Here is a 22,019-nt window from a genome sequence, read left to right as displayed (position 1 = left end):
AAAAAAAAAAAAAAAAAAAAAAAAAAAAAAAAAAAAAAAAAAAAAAACAGAGTTGGAGAACTTAGAGAAGAGCTCAGGAACCAAAAAGTTAAGCATCACCAACAGAACATAAGAGATGGAAGGGAGAATTTCAGGTGATGAAGATACAGTTGCAGAAATTGATACATCTCTCAAAGATAAAATAAAATTGGAAAAGTTACAAATTCATAATATCCAAGAAATCAAGGACTCCTTGAAAGAATACCCTAGGAATTATAAGGATAGATGAAAAAGAAAAATCCAGCCTCCAAGACCCAGAAAATATTTTTGAGAAAAACAGAAGAAAATATCCCCAACTTTAAAAAAGACATGCCCTTAGACATACAAGAGGTCTACAGAACACAAAATTGACTAGACCAGAAAAGAAACTATTCCCACCACATAAACAAGGAGAGCAACAGAACCAGAAAATTTGAACACAGGAGTCTTCCCAGAGACTCATACTCCAACCAAGTACCATGTATGGAGATAACCTAGAACCCCTGCACAGATGTAGTCCATGGCAGCTTAGTGTCCAAGTGGGTTACATAGTAATGGGAAGAGGGACTGCCTCTGACATAAACTGATTGGCCTGTTCTTTGATCACCTCCCCCTGAGGGGAGAGCAGCCTTACCAGGCCATAGAAGATGACAATGCAGCCATTCCTAATGTGATCTGATAGACTAAGATCAGAAGAAAGGAGAGGAGGACCTCCCCTATCAGTGGACTTGGGGAGGGGCATGCTTGAAGAAGGGGGAGGGAGGATGGGACTGGGAGAGGAGGAGGAGGAGCTTATGGGGGGACACAAAGTGAATAAACTGTAATTAATAAAAATAAATAAATTTAAAAATCAAAACATTACATCTAAAGAGTAAAGAAAAAAATATACTAAAAGCAGCAAGAGAAAAAGGTCAAGTAACAAATAAAGGTAAGCCAATCAGAATCACACCAGACTTCCAAACAGAGACTATGAAAACCAGAAGTACCTGGCTGTATATCATGCAGAAACTTAGAGATCACAGATGCCAATCCTGAATACCATATGCAGCAAAACTTTCAACCAACACAGATGAAGAAATCAATAAATTCCATGACATAAATAAATTTAAACAATATATACGCAGCAATCCAGCCCTCCAGAAGATACTGGAAGGAAAATTTCAACCCAACGAGATCAACTCCACCCAAGACAACACAATATAAAAATACCATCACATGAAAAGGCAAAAGAAAACACACACACAAACCACTATCACCACCAACTCCACAATAAAGTAAACTAAAAATTATTGGCCACTAAAATCTATTAACATCAGTGGTCTCAACCCTCCAATACAAATACACAGGCTAACAGATTGGTTGTGGAAACAGAATCCAACATTCTGCTGCATTCAAGAAACACACCTCTGTAATAAAGATAGACACTACCTCAAAGTAAAGGACTGGAAAAACTTTTCCAAGCAAATGGACACAAGAATCAAGCTGGAGTAGCTATCCTAATATATAATAAAATGGAATTTCAAACAAAATTAATCAAATGAGATAGAGACACTTCATATGCATCAAAGAAAAAATTTACCAAGATGTTCACAATCCTGAACATCTATGCACCAAACAGAAGGGCTCTTACACTGGCTAAAAAAAAATGTATTAAAGTTTAAATCACACATTGATCTCAACACCTTAATAGCAGGAGATTTCAACAAACACCCCACTTTTACCAAGGGATAGACTATTGAAACAGACTCTAAACAGAGAAATAATGATGCTTGTAGAGGTCTTAAATAAAATGTCCCTGATCTCAAGTGATAATATAGAACTATAGGTATTATAGTAAAAAATTTGGCATGGTATTGGAATCGAAAGAGACTGGTAGATCAGTGGAATAGAACAGAAGACCCAGAAATATACCCATATACCTATGGAAACATAATTTTTAACAAAGAAACTAAAACTATACAATGGAAGAAAGACAGCATATTCAACAAATGGTGCTGGTCTAACTGGATGTTTACATGTAGAAAAATGTATGTAGGCCCATATTTATCACCCTGCACAAAATTAAAGTCTAAGTGCATCCAAGACCTCAACATAAAACCAGACACTCTAAATCTGTTAGAAGATAAAGTGGGGAAGATCTTTGACCTCATTAGCACAGGAGACAATTTCCTGAACAGAACACAAAAAGCACAGGCTCTAAGATCAACAATTAATAAATGGGACCTGATAAAACTGAAAATCTTTTGTAAAGCAAAGGACACTGTTATCAGAAAAAAATGACAAATTATAGACTGGGAAAAGATGTTCACCGAACTGTCATGTGACAGCTGGCTAAAATCTAGAATAGATAAATAATTTAATAAGTTAAACACCAATAAATCAAGTAGTCAAATTTTAAAAATGGAGTACAATGCTAAACAGAGAATTCTCAGCAGAGGAATGTCGAATGGCAGAGAATACTTCAAGAAATGCTCAATATCCTTAATCATTAGGAAAATGCAAATCAAAATTACCCTGAGATTCTACCTTACACCCATCCAAATATCTAAGATTAAATTAAAAAAAATGAAGGGATGATATATGCTGGAGAAGATGATGACAAAGGGGAACCCTCCTCCATTGATGGTGGGAATATAATCTTGTACAACCAGTTTTTTAAATTAATCTGACACTTTGTCAGAAAATTAGGAATAATGCTACCTCAAGATCCAGCTATCCCACTACTAGACATATACCCAAAAGATGCCCCACAATTCAATAAGGACATTTGCTCAACTATATTCATAACCACATTATTTGTTATAGCCAGAATCTGGAAACAATCCAGATGTCCCTCAACAGAACATTGGGTATAGAAAGTGTGCTATATTTACACAATGGAATACTACTCAGCAATAAAAAAAAGGAAATCATGAATTTTGCAGGCAAATGGTAGAAACTAAGAAAGATTATCTTGAGTGAGCTGAGAAGAAGAAAGACACATGTGATATAGATTCACTCATAAATGGTTATTAGCCATATAATTTAGGATAAACATACTAAAATCTATAGTCCTAAAGAAGCTAAACAACAAGGAGGACCCTAGGGAAGATGTTTAATCTTCATTCAGAAGGGCAAACAGGATAGACATTGGAAGTAGGAGAAGACAAGTAACAGGACAGGAGCCTTCTACAGAGGGCTTCTGAAATACTATCAAGATGTAGAACATGATACTGAGATTCATAGCCAAACTTTGGGCAGAGTGCAAGAATCCTTATGGAAGAAGACAGAGATAGGAAGACCTGGAGGGGACAGGAATTCCGCAAGGAGAATATCAGAGCCAAAATACCTGGGCCCAAGGGGGCCTTTAGAGACTGATACTCCAACCACGACCATGCATAGACAGGATCTAGAACCCCTGTTCAAAGGGTGCCCATTGACTCTTCAGTTTCTAAGTGTTTTTTCTAGGAAGTGGTTACAGGGGCTGTCTCTGACATGAACTCAGTGGTTGCCTCTTTGATCACCTCCCCCTGGGGGGTGCAGCCTTGCCAGGCCACAGAGGAAGATGATGTAGCCAGCCTTCGTGGGACCTGATAAGCTAGGATCAGAGAGAAGGGGAGGAGGTCCTCTCCTATAAGGGGACTAGGGAAAGAGCTTTGGGGAGAAGAGGGACGGTGGGTGGGACTAGGAAGAGATAAGGAAGGGCACTGCATTGAGGATACAAAGTTAATAATTTGTAGTAAATAAGTATATAAATAAACTTAAGTTTAAAAAGAAAAAGTATGCATAATAGATATGAAATATATTTTAAGTCACTACATCTATGTAAAAATGTGAATTGGTATTTAAATAAAACATTTTGTCGTTTACCAAGTTTGTGTGAATAAAGCTCAGAAAAAAAAGTCACTTCTGGCCACAAAAATTCCAAATATCCTGTACTCTCCATTAAGAATTTTCTACTATTTAAGTAACTATTTGGTATTAACTAAAGCAATTATGCACAGACTGATTGACAAATTAATGTAAATTACATTGTTAGAGGAGAGGAAACATTAAAATATGGTGAGTTGCCTGCAAAATTTGTGGGTTTTTTTTTTTTTGCAAGAACATCAAGTACTTTTAATTATTGAGCCATCTTTCCAGCCTAAACTACTTTTTCATCATTCTTTTTTTTATCAATTAATTCAATTTACATCTCTGTCATAGGTCCCTCTCTCTTCTCCTCCCAGTCCCACCCACCCTTCAGCATCTCCCTTTCCTTATTTCCTCAGAATAGGGGAGTCCCCCTATCCAGACACCCCAGCTCCTCTAGTCACATGATGACTGTGTTAGTCTTCCTCCGCTGTGGCTGGTAGGGCCATCTCGTTAGGGGGAAGTGATCAAAAAGCTGGTAACATAGTCCATGTCAGAGATACTGCCTACTCTCCTGACTCTTGGGGAAATATAATAGACAGAAGTAATGTCAAAGACTGGGAACAAAGACCATCAGAGCCAATCATCCAGAATCCAGAGGGGCCTATGGAATCTGAAGCACCAACAAAGGACATTGCATGGTTTGATCCTAGGTCCTCTACTTATAAATACCAGATGGGCATCTTAGTCTTCATGTTTGCCTGCAAAATTTTTTTACCAAAACTAGTGAAAGTAGGAAGGGTGCTAGTTGAGAAGTGAGTAAGCATGATATTAGGGAGGGACTAAGTGAAGAAAGTAAAAGAATAGAAACTAAATTAAAACAAAAACAAATAAGCAAACAAACTAAATATAAGTCAAAGCCTGGCTTGCCAATGGCACCAGCCTTTAATTCCAGTGCTCACAGAGGCAGTGGCAGTCAGATCTCTATGAGTTCGAGGCCAGTTTGCTCTACAAAGCAAGTCCATGACAGCCAAGGATACTAGAGAAACCCTGTCTTGAAAAACTTAAAAGTCAATTCAATGAAGAAAAAAGAAAAATATTTTTCAAAATTGATATAGCACATTAATAGAAAACAGAAATCAATTTTTTAGTTTTAATATTACTGTTTTTAATTGAAGTACATGACTTTCTCCTTCATTTTCACCTCACATCCCCCCAACACACACTCTCGAGTTGATAGCCAGTTGTTTATTATTATAGTTACATTCATATATATCTGTGTATGGATATGGATGTATGTTCATGCACAGTTATATGTAACTACGAACTGTTGAATCAGTTTTTGTTAGTGGTGTGTATATGACTTTCAAGGATTATAATAATGCTTTACAGAACCAGTAAGGGACCTCATCCATGGAAGAAGCTAATTCTCTTTCTAACAAGTATTCATTAGATGCCTGTAATTTTTTTCTAGGGTTGGAGCCTTCCAACAAATTTCCCTTCCCATGTTAACAGGCCCAGTGACATTGCCACTGTTTTTGTTTAATTTTTGCAGCCATTTCTATGAAAGACAGTTTCACAACAGACTTGGAAGTATTCTGGCAAAAGATATACTAAATACTAGAGATTTCAGAAACCCCACAAGAAAACTGTTCACAATTTCAGCACAGTGTCAGGGTACAAAATCAACTTACATATATTATTAGCCACTCTGTACAGCACAAAAATTATCACACTGAGAAAAGATTATGGATTTATACATCATGGAAGACAATAAATACCATGGAATAATTTAACTAAAGAGATTAAGAAAAATAACCTTCTATAATAAAACTTCATATCTGTGAAGAAAGAGATTGAAGAAGACTAGAAATGGAAAGACACTGCATGTTCATGGATGAGTATAATTAATATTGTGGAAATAACCTTTATACCAAAAACAATTTACAAAACTAGTTCAATCCCAGTCAAAATACCTAGAACATTCTTCACAATTCTTTTATATTTTCATTAATTATTTTTTTTTCACTTCACATCCTAGTACTAGTCCTTCCTTCCTCCCCTCCCCTTCCACCTCTCCTATTTCTCAGAAAAGGGGAACTCCTTTTTCCATCCACCCCAGATCATCTAGTTGCAACAGGACTGAATATGCCCTCTTCCCATGTGGCCTGGCAATGAAATCCCACCAGGGGCAAGTGATCAAAAAGCTGGCAAATGAGTCTGTGTACTATACACTAGACAATTCCCTTACTAGAAGACCAACATGAAGCCTAAACTGATTTATGCCATCTGCTATATCTTTGTAGGGGACTTAGGTCCAGTACATGCATGGCCCTTGGTTGATGCTTCAGTCTCTGCAGTGTCCTCTGGGCCCTCGTGAGCTGGCTTTGTTGGTCTTCTTGTGGAGCTCTTCTTGCCTCCAGGCTCTTCAATCCTGAGCTATTGGTGTTCTGTTCAGGAAGTTGTCTCCTCTGCCAATAAGTGTGTGGGTTTTCTCCACTTTCTCTTCTATTAGAATTAGTGTATCTGGTGTTATATTGAGGTCTCTGGTACACTTGGATTTGAGTTTTGTGCAGGGAAATAATTATGCATCCATTTGCATTTTTCTACAAGTAGATATCCAGTTAGACCAGAACCATTTGTTGAAGAGGCTGTATTTCTTCCATTGTATGGTTTTGGCTCCTTTGTCAAAATTCAACTGAACATAGCTGTGTGAGTTTATCTCTGGGTCTTCTCTTCGAATCTATTTATCCACCAGTCTGTTTTTATTCCAGTACAATGTAATTTTTATTACTATTACTCTTTTTGGTGTAATTTTTCTTTGATGAGTATGAAGTGTCTTTCCCCATCTCTTTTGATTAATTTTGGTTGGAAGTCTATTTTATTACATACTAGAATGGTTACTCCAGCTTGCTTCTCGAGTCCATCCTTTTACTTGGAGGTAATGTCTCTCTTTATTCATGAGGTGTATTTCTTGTATGCAATGGAATGATGAGTCCTGTTTTTGCATCCATCCTGTTAACCTGTGTCTTTTTATTGGGGAGTTAAGGCCATTGATGTTGAGAGATATTAATGACCAGTGTTTTTTATTTACTGACGTTTTGATGTAGTTGGTGGGAGAGAGAGAGAGAGAGAGAGAGAGAGAGAGAGAGAGAGAGAGATTTCTATTTCTTTTGGTTTTGCTGATGCTGGGTTACTTATTGCCTTTGTTTTCATGGGTATAGTAGGCCACCTTCGGTTAGAGTTTTCCTTCTAGTATTTTCTGTAAGGCTGGATTTGTAGATAAACACTGCTTAACTTTGTTTTGTCATGGAATATCTTGTTTTCTCCCTCTTTGGTGAATAAAAGTTTTTCTGGGTATAAGAGTTGTGGCAGACATCTGTGGATTCTTAAGGTCTGAATGGCATCTGTCAATGCCCTTCTAGCTTTTAGAGTTTCTGATGCGATGTCAGGTGTAATTGTGATATGTTTGACTTTATATATGACTTGGCCTTTTTCCCTTACAGCTTTTAATATTTTCTCTTTCTTCTGTACATTTAGGGTTTTGATTATTATGTGGTGGAATGATTTTTCTTTTGGTCCAATCTATTTGGTGTTCTATAAGTTTTATGTATGTTTATATGCATCTCTTTCTTTAAGTTGAGAAAGTTTGTTTTTATGATTTTGTTGAAAATATTTTCTGAGCCTTGAAACCAGGAATCTTCTCCTTCTTCTAATTCTATTATTCCTAGGCTTGGTCTTTTCATAGTGCCCCAGGTATCTTGGATGTTTTTTGTCAGGAGCTTTTTATATTTAACATTTTATTTGACTGATATATCAATTTCATGAATCATATCATTTACACCTGAAATTCCCTGTTCCATCTCTTGTATTCTATTGGTGATGCTTGTGTCTGTAGTTCTGGTCCTCTTCCCAAAGTTTTCCATCTCCAGGATTGTGATGGAAAACACAAACATCAGATTTTCTTTATGGCTTCTTGTTCCATTTTTAGGTCTTGAGCAGTTTTATTCATTTTCTTCTCCTATTTTATTGTAGCTTCTTATATTTTTAAAATTTCTTTTAAGGGATTGTTTAATTCTTTCATATGTTTGGCTGAATTTTATTGTTCTAGTGTGAGGGATTTATTTTCATCCTTTAAGGACTCTATCATTTTTATAACCTCAGATTTAAAATCTTTTTTTTCTTGTGCTTTGGGTGAGATAGTATCTCCAAGGCTTGCTGTGTTAAGACTGCTGGTTTCTGATGATGTCAATTTGCCCTGGGATTTGTACCTTGTGCTCTTACCCATTTTGTGACCTCTACCCATTTTGATGTTTCTGTTGTTAGCAGCTCTGGTGATCTCTGATTGTCAGAGAGTTCAGCAGTAGATAAAAAGGGTTCTAAGTTGAATGTTAGTTACTAGGGGCTTCATGCTGGCCTCCTTGGTATGATACATGATAAGGATCAGAGCCCAAGTATAGCTTCCTCTGCTGGCCTTGTCCTATTTTGAGTCAGGAACATCAGGAGTCAGTGGGGAGTGGGCTCTAAGCTGAATGTTGCCCTGCCAGACTTGAGCCTCCATAGGATGAAGGAGCATGGGCTGGAAGACACCTCTGGTGGCTGTGCTCCAGTGGGTCAGGCAGATTAGGCAGATTATGAGTGGGTGTTGTCATTACCGGGTCAGCTACTTCAACAAATGGGCATGCATGTGTTGGCATTATAGATTCAAATTCAGCCATGTAGCTGCTTGCTGGTGCAGTAGCTGCTGAGCTGGTATTCCGATTTGGCTTTGCTTTGCCATTTTGGACTTAGAACCCTGTGAGTTTGTCTTGTCCAGATGGTCTTTACATGGGGACCAGAAGAATCATGGATTGGGTATGGGGTGTTGCCTCTGGTCTAGAACCAGCTCTTGGGGAAGCTAGAGTGGTCTCAGGTCTGGATGATGGAATGAAGCACTCCTGAAAGCACTGTGTAGTCTCCACCAGACCAGGATCGTACTAGGCAGAAGATCCTGAACAGTGTCTTTGAGACACACTTGGCTGGAACTGTGCATCTGTGAACCTGGTATATGTAACGTCCTCTCCAGGAGAAGCACCAATGTCAGTTTTTTTTTTGGGTTCATCACTAGATCACTCACTGTAACTTTCCGTATCTGATCATCATCCACTCAGACACAGTGTGCCTTGACCACAGCCATCTTGGAAATCCTTCACATTTTTTAATCTTAAAATTTATATGAAAGTAGAAAAGAACCCTGGGTTCTTCAATATCCATGAGCAATATTGTTGGTATTTTTACTGTATTGAGCTAAATTTGTAAATAGCTTTGGGTAGAATTTTACATTGAAACAACTATCTTCAAAAGTACATTGGCTGTCGTTTTGTTCTGACGAAAGTGTCTTTTGCTTTATGGAAGATTTTCAGTTTCATGAGGTCCCATTTATTGATTGTTGATCTTAGAGCCTGTGCTGTTGGTGTTCTGTTCAGGAAGTTCTCTCCTGTACCAATGAGTTCTAGGGGAGTTAGTTTGACGTGGAAAGGATAGGAGTTCTACAAGGACCAAATATCTTGGTACAGGAGTCTTTTTTGAGACTGACACTCCATCAAGGACCATGTATGGATATAACCTAGAACCTCGGCTTGGATATAGCCCGTGGTAGCTCAGTAACCAATTGGTTTCCCATAGGAAGGAGAACAAGGATTATTTCTGACAGTAACTCAATGGCAAGCTCTTTGACCTCCCTGTCCCCCAAGGGAAGAGCAGTACTGTTAGGCCACCGAAGAGGACTTTGCAGCCAGTCCTGAAGATACCTGATAAAAGAGGTTTAGATGAAAGGGGAGGAGGTCCTCCACAAACAGTGGACTTGAAATGGACCAGGGATGAAATGAGGGAGGAAGGGTGGGGTTGGGAGAGAATGAGGGACCAAGATACAGCTGGGTTACAGAGTTAATAATGTGTAACTAATAATAATTAAAAAAAATATTGTTTAAATTTGCTGGTGAGGAATGGGCATGGTTATCACAGGACATACCTGATCAGTATTATTTCTGTTAGCATCCAGAATAAAAATAATTGTGGTTTCTTTTAAAGAATCATCCACACTTCGAATAAATTATTTACATCTTCACAGTAATTTTCAATTTATTGAAACATAAGCCAACCTCAATCAAATGTTTTCTTTAATAAGAAAAAAAAAAGTACATTGGCTTGACTGAAGTACCAGAAACTATAATTTTGTTTCATGATTACGGAGTTGATAAGTAGAACCTACATCACATATGATAGTATTAGTAGGAGTATCAGTGAAAAGAGTGGGTGATAATGCTATGGAGTAGAAAAGGATGGATAATGGAATATGTTAGAGGAACAAATACAATTAAATGAAAATGTATTTAGTGGCAATCATTTAAAGGAGGCATTGGAGAGAGAAGGGAGAATGTTGTAATTATATTACAATCTCAAAACTAAAAGAAAGACTCTTTAAATCTTTGAAATTCTATAATTTCGCTTAAAGTTGAAAGTGCAACAACATTTTCATGGACTTCATAATTACACACAGTGAATATCTGCTAATAAAAAACAAACAAATAAATCATAAAAACTAGCACATAAATAAGTATGTATATATGTTATATCTTTTAATGAATTACTCCAACTATCAAACTTTAAAACATTTACTGTGTTTGTGTTCTTGTAGGCATTTAATTTTACCATTGTTGAGTTTAGAATGCTTAAATTCAACTTTCGTTGGTAAAAATTTCCTTACCCTTATATTTGTCCAAACACTACATATTGAAAGATGAATGACCCTGATGGAAATGTACATAGTTGTTTTCTGGGTTTTATATTGTAAAAGAAGGTATGATATCTTGAAACTATAGTCATCAAGATCTGAAGACTCAGAGGAGGTGGATTACTCGAAGAAAACACTTCTTCCAGAAGGATTGATACACATATAAACTCACATAATTTATGACACTATGTATAAGTCCTGTATAGGTTAAACCAGACAAAACCCAGAATTGAGAAGGAGAAATGAACAGGTGTCACCCTTAATGAAAAAGATATTTGAAACTTACACATGTTGAGAAAAAGAAAATCCGTGTTCTCCAATTGAGTGCCACTATATATATCAATCAATCTAGAGCAAGCCCAATGTCCAGGATTACCAGTAACAGTTGGTCACCACCCCCCCGCAAAAAAAAAAAAAAAAGAAAAAAACAAAAACAGACCAACAAAATCAAAACAACCAGATTGCATGTTTATCTGTGCTAATTATTTTGTTGTTGTTTTGGGTATTTTTTCTTTTATTGGTTTTCTTAAGTTTGCCTGTTTTGTTTTCATTTTGTCTTCTTATTTTGTTGTTGTTGTTTTTAAGAGAAAAAGCCAACTTGAAGTTGGTTGGTAGGATAAAAGCTGCAGGACTTGGAGGTAGAGAAAGAGTATGATGAAATTATATTGTACAAAAAACTTTAAATATTTAAAAAAAGTATTTCTAACATAAGCACCTACTATATATGATTGAAAATATTATTTCGATTGAATATAAACACATCATTGTGAATGCCATTAGAATTGAAGAAATATTACAAAATGGGGTGATATTTTGTTGATTATGTTTACACACATAAAAATATCAGATTGAAACAAATTCAGTTATAATGTTGTTAAGAATAAAAACTCTATGACTTCATTTAAAAGGACGTTGAGAAGATGAGGCAGTAATAGTCGTGACATATTTATTATGGAAAGCAAATTTTTATGTAATTTACTCAATATTTTTTATATATAAGTCTTGACTTGGTTTCTAGTAAATATATACATATTAATTAGGAAAAAGTTGAGATGTGTAAAATAATGACATGATAAATCATATTCCCATTTTAACTTTCAGACTACACATTGAGGAACCTGAAGAAATGAATATTAGTTCTGAGGATCACTTCCGTTCTCGAAACCATGCAGATTATACTCTCTGTAAAATGGAAAACTATCTGAAAGAGAAAAAATTGTGTGATGTGCTACTTATTGCAGGACCTCTCAAAATCCCAGCTCATCGGTAAATATCCTTTTGCAGACAGAACTTCCAAATACTACAAGAATGAGTAAGGAAGAGTTTGTAAACTGCTTAAACATTGGACCATGAGGAAACCATTTTTTACGTTGAAATCTTGAAAAGTTAATATTTTCTTCTGCAGTAGTTATAGAGAGTTAAAGTTGGTGATGTTAATGATAAAAACCAAAACAACCCAAGCCCTAAAAATGTCAGCCTACTTAATTGCTGTATCATCAGTAATATTTTGTATATTTGTTTTAAGACAAGGTCTTACTATGTAATCCAGTCTGGCCTGGAACTTCCTATGTTGACCTGGCTGACCTGGACTTCAAGAAACTCCCTGGCTATGCCTCCCTAGCCCTAGGATTAAAGACATTTGCAACCATGGCTGACAACTGTAACTTTTTTTATGGAAAAAGTTTAGTAAGCTTTTTACTAAAAGCTTACTTACAAACTTATTGAAAGCATTGCATGATTATCTGTGATACTATTGACTCATATAATCATTGATTCAAAATTTCTCTTTTTAGATTGGTTCTTAGTGCTGTGTCTGATTATTTTGCTGCAATGTTTACTAATGACGTGCTTGAAGCAAAACAAGAAGAGGTCAGGATGGAAGGAGTAGATCCAAACGCACTTAATTCTTTGGTTCAGTATGCTTATACAGGTAAGCTTTCAATGTCTATTAACTAACATTAACTCTACATTATATAGCAAATGTATAAGTATTTATGTGTTTCAAGTATGAAAAATATGCCATACAGTAGTAAATCACTTTCTAAAAATGGTAAAAAGATGAAATTGTGGATTAATCACCATTATAATAATATAAAGTGTATGCTGTTAAATATTATTACCAGGAAAAGAGAAAGCTATTTTAACATAAAAACACAAGAATGTTTAAGTAAAGGCTGAAAATGGTTATAAGATCTTGGACCTGGAGTTATAGACAGTTGTAAATTCTTGGACATGGATAAGTCATTAAAAAGTTAGAACAGTTATAAAGATAAACATAGAATCTTTGTGATTACAATGGGGTAAAACTACAAACCAACAAAAGAAACACAGAAACTAAGCAAATTCATGAGCATTTGACATGGTATTATTAAATGATTAACGTATCAATCACAGATATGAGGATATTAAAATATTCCCACATTCAAACTGGTGTAGTGGTAGACGCCTGTAATCCCAGTACTCAAAAAAAAAATTCCCACATTAAAGGAAAATGGAATTATAACATACTAGAAATAGTTCAAAGAGCAAAATTTGTAACTATACATATCTACATTCAATATGATGCAGCCAGTCCTGATGAGACCTATAGGTTAAGGACAGATAGAAGGGGAGGAGATCTTCCCCTATAAGTAGGCTAGGGAAAGGACATAGAGGTAGAAGAAAGAGGGTGGTTGGGACTGGGAGGAGATGAGGGAGGGGCCTACAGCTGGGATACAAAGTGAACAAATTGTAATAAATGAATTAATTTTTAAAAGTTAAAGAGATTTCAAATAAGCAACTATTTATGAAATTTTTAAAGAAGGGTGGGATTGGGAGGGAATGAGGGAGGGGGTACAGCTGGAATACAAAGTAAATAAACTAATTAATATAAAAAATAAAAATTCATTTTAAAAATATAGTTTTTAATTAATTTATTTATTTATGACAGTTTATTCATTTTGTATCCCAATAAAACCTCCTCCCTTGTCTCTTCCCAGTCCCAACAACCCTCCCTCATCTCTCCTTATGTCTTTTTCCTAGTCCCCTAATAGGGGTTGACTTCTTCCTCTTCTATCTGAACCTAGCCTATCAGGTCTCATCAAGGATGGCTCCATCATCTTCCTTTGTGGCCTGGCAAGGCTTCATCCCACAGGGAGAGGTGACCAAAGATCCAGCCAAAGAGTTCATGTCAGAGAGAGCTCCTGTAGCCCTTACTAAGGAAACCACTTGGAAACTGAGCAGCCTGTGGCCTTCCTCTGAACAAGGGTCTTGGTCCTTCCTATGCAAGGTCCTTGGTTGGAGTATTGGTCTCTGCAGTCTACCTGGGCCCCAGTATTTTGGCTCTGTTGTTCTCCTTGTGGAGGTCTTGTCCACTCCAGGTCTTCCTATCTCCCTCTTTTTCTTGTCTTTTGGACACTCTGCCCGAAGTCTGACCATGAGTCTCATTATCACCTTTTATACCCTGGTAGATAGATTCTTTCAGAGGTCCTCTCAGGTAGCTTCTGTCCTGTTACTTGTATTCTCCTACTTCCAATGTATATCCTGTCCACCTTTCTGACTGAGGACTAAGCATCATTCCTAGGGTGTTCCTTGTTGTTTAGCTTCTTTAGGAATACATTTTAGTATATTTCTCCTATATTATAGGGCTTGTATCCACTTATAATTGAGCATATACCGTATGTGTCTTTTGCTCTGGGTTACCTCACTCAGGATGATCTTTTCTAGCTCCCACGATTTCCCTGCAAATTTCATGATTTCCATGTTTTTAAATGCTGAATAGTATTCCATTATGTAAATATACCACTTTCGGTATTCATTCCTCTATTGAGGGACATCTAGGTTTGTTGTAATCATCGATTAAGTTTTACTAATAATTATCTTTTAGTAATGCTTGCTGTTAATCCTAAACAGCTGTATAACCAAATCACCACACAGACACAAGGATTTATTTAATGAACCTAGAACACAATGCTGGGCAATAGTTACTCCATCCTAAACCTCCAAGCCATCATAGTTTAATAACATTTAGATTTCCCACATTATACTTGTTTTTAGTGATATATTAGGTTCAGTCCATCTCTCCACGTCATTCCAAGATCACTTCTCCTGCTTCTGTTCTCCCAGCATTCCTGCCCTTCTCTCCTCCTCTTCCTCACACCTTTCTGTCCTCTGGCTCCTCCCTTTCTTCCTGCTTCCTTTCCCTTGTTCAACATTGTGGCTAGTTGCTTTATTTTGGCATGTTTACACAACGTTGAGACAGGTGATGCTTAGAACAAGTATCACAATGCAATGTCCGGATTGAAACCAGAGAGTGGAGGAGAGAAATCAGCATTTGAATGAAAAAGGGTAAAGTGTATACATTCCAAAAAGAACATTATACCAACGTAGGTTGTTTGCAGATTCTGGCTATTACCAATAAAGCTGCTATGAGCATAATTGAACAAATGACCTTATTGAACGGTGGGGCAGTTTGGGGGTATATGCCTAGGAGAGGTAAAGCTGGATCTTGAGGTAGCACTAGACCTACTTTTCTAAGAAAGTACCACATTGATTTACAAACTGGTTTTACAGGGTTATATACCCACCAGCTATGGAGGAGGGTCCCTTTTTTCCACAGCCTCTCCGGCATGCATCATCCCTTGAGTTTTTGATCTTAGCCATTCTGATGGGTGTAAGGTATAATCTCAGGGTGTTTGAGTTTGCATTTTCCTGATGACTAAGGATGTTGATCATTTCTTTAAGTGTTTCTCTGCCAATAGATATTCCTCTGTTGAGAATTCTCTGTGTAGCTCTGTGCCCATTTTTAATTGGATTTCTTGGTTTGTTGGTGTTTATTTTCTTCAGTTATTTATATAATCTGGATATGAGCCTTCTGTCAGATGTAGGGTTGGTGAGGATCTTTTCCTGGTATATAGGATGCCCTTTTTTTCTGATAACAATGTCCATTTGCTTTACAGAAGATTTTCAGCTCCATGAGGTCCCAATTATTGGTTGTTGATATTAGAGCCTATGTTATTGGTGTTCTCCTCAAGAAGTTGTCTCCTGTACCAATGAGGTCAAGGTTCTTCTCCAGTTTTTGTTCTAACAGATTTAGTGTGTTTGGGTTTATGTTGAGGTCTTTGATTTACTTGAACTTTAATTTTGTTCAAGGTGATAAATGTGCATCCATTTGCATTTTTCTACATGTAGACATCCAGTTAGACTAGCACCATTTGTTGAAGATGCTGTTATTTTTCAATTACAGGGTTTTGGCTTCTCAAATAAGCATCAAATGTACACTATTGGTAACACAACAATTCAATGTAAATATTAGCAATTAAGAAACAATATTTAATATCAGGAAATACATTAATTAAATAAATAAGCATAACATGACACAAAGGAACAATAAAACAAGGAGTTGGGTGTTTAAAAATAATAAACAACTTCAATGAAATTAGGGAGGAAAGGGAAAACATCAGAGCATGTTCCAATCAAATTCAGAGAATCATTAGAGTATATTTGAAAATATGTTCTAATAAATTAGAAAATCTAAAAGAAATAAATAAATTAATAACCACACACGAATTAATAAAGTTAAACCAAGATAATATAAAAATTCAAACAATCTAACGTAAATAATGAACTTCCTGAACAGAAAACCAACAGCACAGGCTCTAAGATCAAATCAAAATTACACTGAGATTTCGCTTACACACATAAGATTGGCTAAGATCAAAAACTCAAGTGACAAGACGTGCTGGAGAGGATGTGTAAAAAGGGGATCCTTCCCCCTTGCTGGTGGGAATGTAAACTTGTACAATCACTTTGGAAATCAATCTGGTGCTTTCTCAGACAATTAGGAATAGTGCTTCCTCAAGATGAAGCTATACCACTTCTAAGCATATATCCAAAATATGTTCAAGTACACAACAAGGATGTTGGCTCAACCATGTTTGTAGCAGCTTTATTTGTAATAGCCAGAACCTGGAAACAAACCAGATGCCCCTCAACTGAGGAATGTATTCAGAAATTGTGATACATTTACACAATGGACTACTACTCAGCAACTGAAAAGAAGAAAATCCTGAAATTTGCAGGCAAATGGTGGGATCTAGAAAAGGTTATCCCGAGTCAGGTATTCCAGAAGCAAAAATACACACATGGAATGTACTCACTTATAAGTGGTTATTAGACTTATAATATAGGATAAACATACTAACATCTGTACACCTAAAGAAGTTTTGCAAGAAGGAGGACCCTGGGTATGATGATCAACCCTCACTAAGAAAGGCAAATGGGATGGACATCAGAAGAGGGAGAAAACAAATAACAGTACAGAATCCTACCAGAGAGGGCCTCTGAAAGACTCTACCCAGCAGGGTATCAAAGCAGATGCTGAGACCCATATCCAAACTTTGGGCAGAGTGCAGGGAATCATATGAAAGAAGGGGGATAGAGAAAAACCTGGAGAGGACAGGAGCTCCACAAGGAGAGCAAATGAACCAAGAAATCTGAGCACAGGGGTCTTTTCTGAAACTGATACTCCAACCAAGGACAATTCATGGATATATCCTAGAACCCCTGTAGAGATGTAACCCATGGAAGCTCAGTCTCCTCATCGGTACCCTAGTAAGGGGAACAGGGTTTGTCTATGACATGAACTCAGTGGCTGAGTTTTGATCATTGCCCCCAAAGGGGGATCAGCCTTACCAGGCCACAGAGGATGACAATGCAGCCAGTCTTGATGAGACCTGATAGGCTAGGATCAGATGGAAGTGGAGGAGGACCTCTTATATCAGTGGACTTGGATAGGGGCATGGGAGGAGATGAAGGAATGAGGGTGGGATCAGCTGGAATGAGGGATTTTGCTACAGTTGGGATACAAAGTGAATAACCTCTAAGTAATATAACAAATAAAATTTTCAAAAAGATGGGCAAATGGGTTAGAAATCAAAAGTAGGAGAACACAAGGAACAGGACAGGAACCTTCCACAGTGAGCCTCTGAAAGACTCTACCCATCAGGGTATGGAATGAGTTACTGAGACTTTGAACAGAATGCAGGAAACCTTATGGAACAAGAGGGAGATAGAAAGACCTGGAGGGTACAAGAATTCCACAGGGAGACCATGAGAACCAAAAAAACTAGGGTCCAGGATGGCCTGCAGAGACCAATACTCCAACCAAAGACCATGCCTGGAGAAAACTTTGAGCCCCTGCTCAGTTTCCATTGGGTTCCCTCTTAAGTGGGACAGAGGCTGTCTCTGACATGAACTCAGGGGCTGGCTCTCTGATCCATTCTTCCTGAAGGTTGTAGCCTTACCAGGCCCCAGAAGATGCAGCCAGGCCTGGTGAGTCCTGATTGGCTAGGGTCAAGATAGAAGAGGAAGAAATCCTCTCCAATCAGTGGACTAGAGAAGGGGCATAGGTGGAGAAAAGGGAGGGTGGGTGGGATTGGGAGGAAATGAGAGGGCCACAGAGTGAATAGATTGTAATTAATTAATTAACTAAGTAATTTCAAAAAAAAGAATATAATGGAACTTGGTAGTTTAAAAATAGAGCATATACTTATACTTCTTGTTTTAGGATATAATAGCAGTTCTCTTCTTTACTTTTTACTGTTCCTTTTATTATTATTTGTCACAATTTATTCACTTTATATCCTGGCTATAGCCCCCTCCCTCATCTAGTTCTCTTCTTTTAAATTGCAGTTCAAGAAATAACACATGAAAATGTGGAGATGTACTGCATACATCTACTTTACAAATTAAAATATAGTGAGCAAATAGCAATATATACATTTTATTTTATTTGTGGTTGTGCAAAACATATAAGGTTTTTTAGAATGAAAACGCTTTTACCAACAATATTGCTTATGTAAAACTTTTGAAACAATGTTGAAATCTTCTCTAACTTAAAATGACAAACATAAGGATATATTTTATTTACAAATGTTTGTAATAAGATAAAAATAATGCTCTCTAAAACAATGGATAAAGCATTATAAACACGTTTGAAACTTACAAATTTAAATTTATAAATCATAAGTGATAATTTCATATGTGACAATTGCCAAAGTGTTGCTGCAATTTAGTAGTTTTCAGTTTTGAACTCATTGCAATATTCGCTTCATTCTGAGATATTGTCAGAGGGAATTCTGGGCATAATACTTGGGCAAAGTTAACCTTACCAAATAATTAATGTGCATACACACAGTAGATAAAAATATTTGTATGTCTATTGTTTTCCAAGATCTATACCTGTACAAAAATGGTAATTATACCTATGACTAATTTTATGATCCTTAGAAAATAAAATATTATATTCTTAGCTCATAATGTGAGGTTTTCTGCCTCATTTATACATGATTAAGAACTTAATAGTAGTTTGAGTTCATAATGATGTTCTTATGTGTGTACAAAATATGAAATAATATAAGATTAAAATGCAAGCTCTAAGTCTACAAGCAAATATTAAGTTAGCATTCCTTACAATATTCACTATTCATTTGCTACTGTCATTTCATATAGTCTTGTATGACAGCCTTTTTCTTCCTTGTCTGTATGTACACAACTCTTTTGTATTTCTTAAGTGAAAATTAAATCATATTGCTAGTAAAGCTACTGAACATTAAAAGGTATAGATGCCCTATGAAGGGTAAGAAAAACATCACATAACATATATGTGTTCCATTTTATGTGATGTCTAATCATTCTTTCCAAATTTAAACCATTTAGGTGTGCTGCAACTGAGAGAAGACACCATTGAAAATTTGCTGGCTGCGGCATGTCTCTTACAGCTGACTCAGGTCATTGATGTCTGCTGTAATTTCCTCATAAAGCAGCTTCACCCTTCAAACTGCCTAGGTATTCGCTCATTTGGAGATGCCCAAGGCTGTGTGGAGCTCCAGAATGTGGCACATAAGTACACAATGGTAAGATCATCTGTTTCAAATTAACTTATTGTAGTAATTTATACTTTGTCTATAAAACAGAAAGCCTATGTGAACTTACATAGTTTTCAAGTAACTAGTAATAATATATATTAGAAAAACCTTTGTTTAGTTGAATACTCAATTTTTAAATTTCTGAACTTAAAAAAGGTTTTATTAAGTCTGTAAGCACCAGAAATTAAATTATTGCTTCTTACTAAATTGAACAATATCCTTTCAGTTTCATGAGGTCCTGTTTATTAATTGATCTTACAGCCTGAGTGGTTGGTGTTCTGTTCAGGAAGTTGTGTCTTACGCCAATGAGTTTGAGGCTTTTCCCCACTTTCTCTTCTACTAGATTTAGTGTATCTGGCAATACATTGAGGTCTTTGATACCCTTGGATTTGAATTTTGTACAGGGAGATAAATATGGGTAGATTCACATTTATCTACATGTAGACATTCAGGAAAAACAGCACCATTTGTTAAAGATGGTTTCTTTTTCCCCATTGTATGGTTTTGGCTCCTTTGTCAAAAGTTAAGTGATTATAGATATGTGAGTTTATCTCTGGGTCTTCTGTTCAATTCCATTGATCAACCAGTCTATTTCTATGCCATTACCATGATTTTTTTAATTACTATTGCTCTGTAGTATAGTTTGAAGTCAAATTAGAGATACCTCCAGAAATTCTCTCATTATGTATGATTGTTTTAAGTATTCTGTCTTTTTTGTTGTTGTTTTTCCATATGAAGTTTAGAATTATTCTTTAAAAGTCTGTAAAGAACAGTGCTACTATTTTGATGGGGACTGCATTGAATCTATAGATTCTTTTTGTTAAGATAGCCATTTTTAGTATGGTAATCCTACAGATTGATAAGCAAAATGGCCCGAAGAAGATAAATAACAAGAAGATAAATAACAAGGCAGGATGTATTAATCTCACTTGGAAGGGAAAATAGAAGAGACAGATATAGTGGTCAAAAAGAGGGAATGAGGTAGGAGAGGAAGCACAGAGAAGCATGAAGGTGGAGATTAGACCTCTGTAGAATAGGGGAAAGAGGACAGAAAAGAAACTGAGGGTAGGGACATTTCTATGACAAGCTGTAGGTCTAAGTCATGGCAGGCTCCTGGGAGGATATGAGGGAGATTCAAGCAAAGACTCTTAGTAGCAGAGGCTATAGATCTCAAAGAGGACACCTAACTAAACAAATCTTCTAGTTGAGCGGGGAGAACAGAAACACACCCACAAAAATTTTGACCCAATTTACCCTGCAAACAAGATGTGCAGGGATTAATATAGAGCAGAGATTAAGAGAATGCCAAACCAATGCCTGGCCCAACAAATGACCCACCCTATGGGAGAGTGCCAACTCCTGACAATATGAACAATACTCTGTTAAGCCTGCAGATAGGAGACTGTCAGAGTTGTTCTCTGAGAGTCTTTGTCCAGCAAAATCTCAAAACAGATACTGGGAATCACAGCCAAATATTGGGCAATGCATAGGGGAACATGTGGAAAATTAGGAGGAAAAAGAAAATTACCAAAAGATGACAACAGATCCAAAGGAAGAAAAATAGAGCCAACTAACAATGCCCAGAGGGACTTGCTGAGGGCTGAAGGATCAACCAAAGTCCATAAATGCACTCGACATAGATCCCCCCAACATACAAAATGTTAGCCAATGGGCAGCTTAGGCTTCATGTGGGTACTCAGGTAGAGGAAAGTAGGAACTGAACCTGGAGGGGGCTTCCCTGTAAGATTTTTTATCATTTCCACCAGGCAGGACTGCCTTTCCAGCCGAAAGAGAAGAGGACATGCTCAGTCCTGATGGAACTTGAAGACCTAGGGTGGATATGAGGGGCCTTCCCTTTTCTAAGGCAATAAGAAAGGGGGAGGAAGGGAGAGTGAGACGGGAAGTTGAAGTGGGATGGGGATAGAAAAATTGTGCAAAGTGAATAAAATTAAATAAATTTAAAGATAGTATCTTCAACAAATGGGGCTGATCTAACTGATATTTACAAGTAGAAAAATGCAAATAGAACCATATTTGTCACCCTGCACAAAAGAAAAGTCCAAGTGGATCAAAGATCTCAACATAAAATCAGACGCAATAAATCTCTTAGAAGAAAAAGTGGGGAAGAGCCTTGACCTCATTGGTATGGGAGACAGCTTCCTGAACAGAACAGCAGCAGCACAGGCTCTAATATCAACAATTAATAAGGGGGACCTCATGAAACTGAAAAAGGCTCTGTGAAGAAAAGGACACTGTCATCAGAAAAAAATGACGGCCTATAAACTAGGAAAAGGTCTTCACCAAAACTACATCTGACAGAGGGCTAATATCCAGAATATATAAATAACTCAAAAAGTTAAACACCAAGTAATCCAATTAAAAATGGGAAACAGAGCTAAAGAGAGAATTTTCAACAGAGGAATATCGAATGGCCGAGAAACACTTAAAGAAGTGTTCAAGATCCTTAGCCATCAGGAAAATGCAAATCAAAA

At 36.8% G+C, this 22,019-nt stretch overlaps 1 protein-coding gene across 1 annotated transcript in view; it reads left to right on the top strand.

Annotated features, from left to right (window-relative positions):
- Positions 1 to 22,019, top strand: part of Klhl4 (kelch like family member 4) — a 123,973-nt gene that overhangs the window by 61,354 nt on the left and 40,600 nt on the right. Inside the window, exons 2-4 of the mRNA XM_055598253.1 lie at positions 11,723 to 11,887; positions 12,415 to 12,551; positions 19,319 to 19,515. Coding sequence (XP_055454228.1) covers positions 11,723 to 11,887; positions 12,415 to 12,551; positions 19,319 to 19,515 — 499 coding nt within the window. The remainder of the gene's footprint in view (positions 1 to 11,722; positions 11,888 to 12,414; positions 12,552 to 19,318; positions 19,516 to 22,019) is intronic.

The sequence above is a fragment of the Psammomys obesus genome, unplaced genomic scaffold (genome assembly GCF_907164565.1).
Source record: "Psammomys obesus unplaced genomic scaffold, mPsaObe1.curated_primary_1811, whole genome shotgun sequence".
NCBI classification, from domain to species: Eukaryota; Metazoa; Chordata; class Mammalia; order Rodentia; family Muridae; genus Psammomys; species Psammomys obesus.
Note: the sequence above shows the minus strand (reverse complement) of the source record. Positions and strands in the feature narration are given on the sequence as shown.